This window comes from Zootoca vivipara, chromosome 15 (genome assembly GCF_963506605.1).
Source record: "Zootoca vivipara chromosome 15, rZooViv1.1, whole genome shotgun sequence".
In the NCBI taxonomy this organism is placed as follows: domain Eukaryota; kingdom Metazoa; phylum Chordata; class Lepidosauria; order Squamata; family Lacertidae; genus Zootoca; species Zootoca vivipara.
The window spans coordinates 42,204,358-42,211,221 of record NC_083290.1 but is presented as its reverse complement, the minus strand read 5'-3'; the positions used below and the strand labels follow the sequence as shown (position 1 = coordinate 42,211,221).

At 48.7% G+C, this 6,864-nt stretch overlaps 1 protein-coding gene across 3 annotated transcripts in view; it reads left to right on the top strand.

Annotated features, from left to right (window-relative positions):
• Positions 1 to 1,024: 1,024 nt before the first annotated feature.
• DOCK5 (dedicator of cytokinesis 5) overlaps positions 1,025 to 6,864 on the top strand; it is a 148,010-nt gene continuing 142,170 nt past the window's right edge. For 2 of the 3 annotated variants that reach the window (XM_035138774.2, XM_035138775.2), the window contains exon 1: positions 1,025 to 1,315. In XM_035138774.2, coding sequence (XP_034994665.2) covers positions 1,273 to 1,315 — 43 coding nt within the window. In that variant the 5' untranslated portion in view covers positions 1,025 to 1,272. The remainder of the gene's footprint in view (positions 1,316 to 6,864) is intronic. The other variant, XR_004693959.2, reaches the window with a different exon arrangement.

Here is a 6,864-nt window from a genome sequence, read left to right as displayed (position 1 = left end):
GGGTCTTTTTATACTGTAAGCCTGAGGGCAGGGGCTGCATTATTTCTGTGGATTTGCAAGCTGCTCTGCGGAAGTTTCCCCAGCTATAATCCTTTGTCTAAGGATTGTGAGTATTTCTAGGACGAATGTGAAACTGTGACGCTCCCTTGTTATTTTTACCATTGGATGCTGCATGTTGTTTATGTAATCTTGTTATATATATATTGGAATGTGGTTTTTTTTGTATGTTGTGTTGCTACCGGTATTGCATTGCTATGTTATTATAAGATTGCTTTTGTAGTGTTTGTCTGAAATGCATTCTTGTTTTTGTAGTCTTTGAAATGCATTCCTGTTTGTTGCAAGCCGCTATGAGCATGGCAGAAGCGGCGCACAAATAAATGAATGAATCAGCAAAACTACAGCACACAGGCAGGGGGTTACAGTAGTGCAATCCCACCCTTATCTATTAATGCAATCATGGAATTGTAGAGGTCTACTCAAGTCAGCCCTACTGAGTTCCATGGGGCTTATTCCCAAGTACGGTAAGTTGGTACAGTAGAGCTGAAGGCACATAACACACATAGCTGCCCTCCTAAGGGCCAAACTAGACATTACACCATCCAAGTCATTTTTCTTTTAAAAGTAAATCGAAGTCAGGCTGATCCAGATGGGAACCGAGGCGGTGGGAGGGGGCAGCTTCCACCCTTTACCTCCCTGCCATTTGCATGGGAAGGCAAACTCCCTTCCTTGGAAGTCCTGGAAACTCAGCCTTTGCCGGAATCCAGGTAAGGCTGCTCTCCTCGCGAGCGCTTTCCTGGGAGTAAGTCCCATTCCGAAGCTGACTGCCGGGATGCCGTAGGACTGGGATCCTTCTTCCCGAGGAAGCCCGGGGGTGGGGGGTGGGGGGTGGAGGCTGCCCGCCCGCCCGCCCTTCCCCGTCGCGGGCAGCAGGGCGGAGCAGGTGATCCCTCCCGGCGGCGGCGGCGAGTTCCCGCCCCTGCGCTCTGACTCGGCGGCGGCGGCGCTGCTGCTGCACCCAAGGGCCGCCCGGACGCAGCAGGGCAGGAAAGTTCCTCCCTCGACGGCGGCGCCCGGCGGCTGCTGGAGGGCAGTTCAGTGGCGGAGAGGGCAGCGCCGCGGGCCGGATCCCGCCCCTGAGCATGGCGGCGGCGGCGGAGCCGGGAGCCCCGCAGGCCGGAGGGGGCTGACTTGGAACCGCCTGCGGGCGAGCGGGGAAGAGGCAGAGAGCGAGCGAGCGAGCAAGCAAGCAAGCGGGGAGGGGATCCCTCCGCCATGGCCCGCTGGATCCCTACCAAGCGCGAGAAGTACGGTGTCGGTGAGTGATCGCAGGCAGAGGGATTTCTCTCCCCCCCTCCCCTTACTGTACTTGCGGTTCCCACGTGCAACAACACGCGTGCCGCCTGCCTCTTCTTCCTTGGCCCGGGTCGTGGGGACGCGGCCAGCATCATCTTAATTAACCCTCTGCTTGCTTGCTGAGTTTCCTTCCCAGTATTTCCCGCTCTCCTCGACCTTGGTAAGCCCATCCTACGGCAGAGCTCCCCCACCCCCAAACAACCGTCTCAGATCAGATACCCCCCCCCCTCGGTTGTGTGAATGGTTACATTTTTCTACGCTGGTCGGCTCAAAAACACCACCCATTGAGTTCAATGGGCCTTACTCCCAGAGAAAGCGTGTTTAGGATCGCAGAGCGTTTGGGGAAACGTTAACTCCACCATGGCTCTTTAACTCGGGAGGAATAAAGCTTTCTTCTTCCTTCTCTCTCCACACCCCCTTTTCTTCTTTTAAAGTTTCTGGAGGAGAGCATTCAAGATCCTTTAAGCTGATTGGTTACCCATTAACACCTTTTTCTGATCTGTCATCCCGCCTGGATGGGGAGAGAGAGGTGGGTGGATTCCCTCTGCTCCACACCCAAAGGGACCTCTGATTCACGCTGCTGGAGGGTTGTAAATGTGGAATAAGGAAGCATTTAGCTCCTCTGAATGAATTGACTTGGAGGGCAGTGCCCTGGGGGTGGGGGTGGGGGTGTAAGCCAGCATGTTCTTCAGAAGTGTGCATGCACACCAATGACAAACTTAGTTGATCTCTAAGGTGCTACTGGAAGGAATTTTTTTATTATTTTGTTTCGACTACGGCAGACCAACACGGCTACCTACCTGTAACTTGTTCTAACAAAAGTCATTCTGGCCCTTTCTGCTTTGATGGTCTGCTTATGGGTCTTTTCCATAGAAGTCATCCTTTCCAAGTTAAACTGTCTTGGAACAAGGGCATTTTTTTCAGCCAGAACTCACCAGAACTCAGTTCCGGCACCTCTCAAGTGGGCGCCATTGCCATTATAAGAGAACAAGGGAGGCGTTCATGGGGAGTTCCGGCACCTCTTTTTCTAGAAAAATGACACCTTTTTCAGATCTGGGACTTGCATTATCATCATCATCAATAATACCTTTGCCCTCAAAGCAGTTTACAGATAAAATAAGAACAGCTAAAAACATATGGGAGAAATCATTAAAAACAATTAAGCATTAATAGAGTTAAAAATGTACTGTATACAGCACGTGTATAAATACACACACAATTTCTTAGAAACTTACAATCACAACAGAATTGGCACTGCGCCAGCCCCCTCATTAAAAGTAGACATCCACCTGTGTGCCCATTTCTGAATATCTCTATTTATACCAGTGTGTCTCAAACTTGGGTCTCCAGCTGATGTTGGACTAACCCCCCCCCCCAACATCCCTGACCACTGGTCCTAGCTAGGGATGATGGGAGTTGTAGTCCAGCAACAACTGGGGAAATACTGATTTGTACAATATATTGATGCATTCTTGTGACTAACCCTCGGTCAGGCTGTGATGCCTAGTGGTGGGCCTTTTATGCCCGGTGAAGACTAATGTCTGTGGCACTCCACATGTTGTTGGACTCCAACTCCCATCAGCCCTGTGCTGGCTGGGAGTTGGAGTTCAACAGCATCTGGAGAGCCCCAGATTCCTGCCTTAAGAAAAATCCATTGTGACCCAAGTGTTTCCCTCTATTCTCAATGGTGTAAGAGTTGGTTGAGGTTGCTCAGTAAGGCGCTTTGTATGTGCTCAGAGACACTTCACATGTTCTAGTGCAGAGTGCTTAAACTGTAAACAGGTGGTGGGGGCTAAGCGGGACCCTGACCAAAATCAAGTCCTACTTCTCTTCCTGTTCACTGGGTCTTGGGGTTAGAGCACTGGATTTAGACTGGAGAGACTTGAGTTCAAATGCTGGCCTGGCCACAAAGCTTGCTAGGTGAAGTTGGCCTGGGTTGTAAGAATTATAAAAGGGTGAGGGGGAGAGTTGTGTATGGTTCCTTGAGGTCCTGTGGAAAGCTGGAATAGAAGTGCAACCTCTTCAACAATGCCTCTTCCTTCCTATCTTCCCCCAAAGATTGCTGCTCTCATGTCACTGCAAAACGGCATCCTTTTGTTTCAACTTTCAGTTTTATTCTATGCTTCCAGCACTGTGTTTTCCTTTGACTCCCCTTATTTTGCCTTTTAAGCCCCCACCAGGGGTGTCATCAGGGTAGAAATCCAGGGTGCCACTTGGGGAGAAGGAGTAGGGATGGCTCAACCCATTTTGATATGAGTGAAGTCATAAGACCATTAAGTTTGAGGCCTAGTTACCAATCAACACCTATGCTAGAGGTTCCCCAAACCTTTTTTAAAAATGATTTTATTTTCAGTTCTGGTCTGGTCACCTTATCTCGGAAAGGATGTCTTTGAGCTGGGAAAGGATGTCTTTGAGCTGGGAAAGGGCAAGCAAAACAGACCCATCAGTTGGAGCGCGTTACCTGGAAGGAAGGCTGAAGGAGCCTTCCTCATCCTGGTGCCTTTCAGGTGTTCTGTTTTACAGCTCCCACCAGCCCCAGCCAGCTCAAGGCTGGGAGTTGTGGTCTTAAATTTCTGGTGAGCACCAGGTTGCAGGAGGGTGGGCAGAAACATTGACAGGAGGGAAGATTCATAAGTGAGTTTTAAAAAATAAATAAAAAAGGACAAGGAGGAGCTGCAACAAAATGTTGCAGCTTGAAGTTCTCCCTGTTCAGAATTCCAGCTTATTCCATTCCATTGCCCTCTCCAACTTCCTGTCCTTGGTCCTTTAAAGTAATTTAGTACTGTACATTCATACCTTGGATGTCGAACGGAATCTGTTCTGGAAGTCCATTCAACTTCCAAAACGTTCGAAAACCAAATTGCGGCTTCTGATTGGCTGTAGGAAGCTCCTGCAGCCAATCAGAAGCCCTGTCGGATGTTCGGGTTCCAAAAGAACGTTTACAAACCAGAACAGTCAGTTCCGTTCAGGAGTCAAACCGTCTGAGTTCCATGGCGTTCGGGATCCAAAGTACGACTGTATTAAGTAAATGTTCTGAACTTTTAGTCCCAATTGGGCAGTTACCTCTCCCTCTTAAAAGGTTTTTTTTTACTTGTGCAAACCTTCTGGGTTCCCTGAAGTCTACTGAAGCCTTCCTCTTTTGTGTGGAATAGTACCATTTTGGCTACATAACCAACATTACTCACAACCTGAATGTAAGGAATAGATGGACTTGGGATGTTGCTGGAACTTTGAGGCATCCAATGAAATGGAGGGCAAACAGAAAGAAATACATCTTTATGCACAATCTAGGGAATTCAGTTTGATGCCTTTGATTGGGAGTTAGATGAATTCGTAGTGGGCAAGTCTATCAACGGCTATTTTCCATGGAAGCTAAGCAGAACCTCCAAGGACAGAGGCAGTATACCTCTGAATATCATGTGATGGGCTATAGCAAGTAGGTGTGTTGCCTTCATGTTTTGCTTATGGGCTTCCCAAAAGTGTTTGAGTGGCCATTGCTGGAAATTGGATGCTGGTCTAGATGGGATCTTGATCCAGCCTATGTTCAGGTTCTCATTGAGAAGAAATCTTGCTGCATACTATTGTCAGGCCTGCCAGGATCATCTTGAGTCAAGGGGTGTTTGTTGCTTGTCCTTGATTGCTGGCTCTCTCTTTCTGGTGCAACAGAAGAGTGAAATTCCTTAACTGCCCACTTGAACTCCAAGCAAGATTCCAGTTTCTTCCTACCCCACTGATGATGTGAGATGTTGTGCTTTGGAAACCCCTGGACTTTACCTTCTCTCTCTGCTAGGGACACTGGAGGAATTTGATCTTTGCGATACAAACTGTACTAATGCCCAGATTAGAACATAGTAGTCTGTCTGATTCTGCACTGTTCTGAGCAGTGAGGTGCAGTTCTTGTCTCAAAGCTATTGACCACATAATGTTTTTAATAATGTGGCCTGTAAGATAAAATACAATGCAAAACATTGAGGTGTTTTATTATTTTGACATAGTTGGTTGTATCCAACTAACTTCTACTTAGAGTAAACTGTAAATTAGCCAAGTCTGTTGAATTCAGTGGGTTTGCTCTTAGAATGATTAGCATTTGACACAACCCAATATTTTGAGATAAAATATATTCAAAATATGTATTTAAATGCAAACTTTTGTGCAGATAATGTAGAAAAAGGACAGAACATACTTAAGGCTGATCACTTAGGGCTGGTGAAAGTGACATGAGCTGGAACTGTACTCAGGCTGCAATTGTACTCTCTTACTTGGGAGTAAGCCCCATTGAATTCAGTAGGACTTACAGTTAGAAATAGGACCCAGGGTGGCGCTGTGGGTTAAAGCAGAGAGTCTAGGGCTTGCTGATCAGAAGGTCGGCGGTTTGAATTCCTGCAACGGGGTGAGCTCCCGTTGCTCGGTCCCAGCTCCTGCCCACCTAGCAGTTCGAAAGCACATCAAAGTGCAAGTAGATAAATAGGGACCGCCCCGGCGGGAAGGTAAATGGCGTTTCTGTGCGCTGCTCTGGTTTGCCAGAAGCAGGTTTGTCATGCTGGCCACTTGACCTGGAAGCTGTCTGCGGACAAACGCTGACTCCCTCGGCCTATAGAGCGAGATGAGCGCCACAACCCCAGAGTCGGACACGACTGGACCTGATGGTCAGGGGGCCCTTTACCTTTACCTTGACAGTTAGAAATGTGCTGTTGTGCATCCTTGCTCTGCAAGACCAGTTCCTTGATACAGGATTGCACTTGGCTTCCCTGCAGGTAAAAGATCTGTTGCCTCTCTTTGCTTCTTACTTGGTTGGGTCTGCTTTGCACATGTCAGCCCTGTCCATAGGAGGGTTTTGCACATTGGGTGCCAGAGCAGATCGGGATGTATCACCAGGCAAACACTGTGAGATGGGGATGCAACACACACACACACACACACACACACACACACACACACAGCAAGCTAGAAGAGGGCAAGGATGAGTGCTGTCTCCCTGCTTTGCATTGCTCACTAGCCTCCCCAGCCCCCAGTCTCTTCCCCTCAGGGCAGCTGGTTTCCTGAGGAGCCGATTTCTCCTCTGAGCTCTGGTGTGCACCCAACTGATCTCACCACTCCTTCACCACCACCACCACCACCCCCCCGCCTGATTCTCCATGCTCCTTCACCCATCCACTCAATTTCAAGCCCGGGCCAGAGTTGCTTGTCCCTGCCGCTGGGTGCAGAGAGACTCGGGAGCACTGGCAGTTTCACTCGCGTTATGCCACCGGGTGAAACTGCCATTGCACTCTGGCCATCATGCCAGTCCTGGGTGATGTATTAGTACATCGCCCAGGCCTACTCAGTGCCCAGGAAAGCTCAGTCTATGTAATCTGAACAAGTGATGCAAATCACTTCACATATATGCTTGTTTGGCATAAGTCTCTCTGCTTGTGGCTGCCATTATGGTTAGGGCAGAATGCAAAACATTTCATTTCCTGACCAGCGTGATTCATGCTCATCTCTCCTTATAGTTCCTGATATTACTCCAGG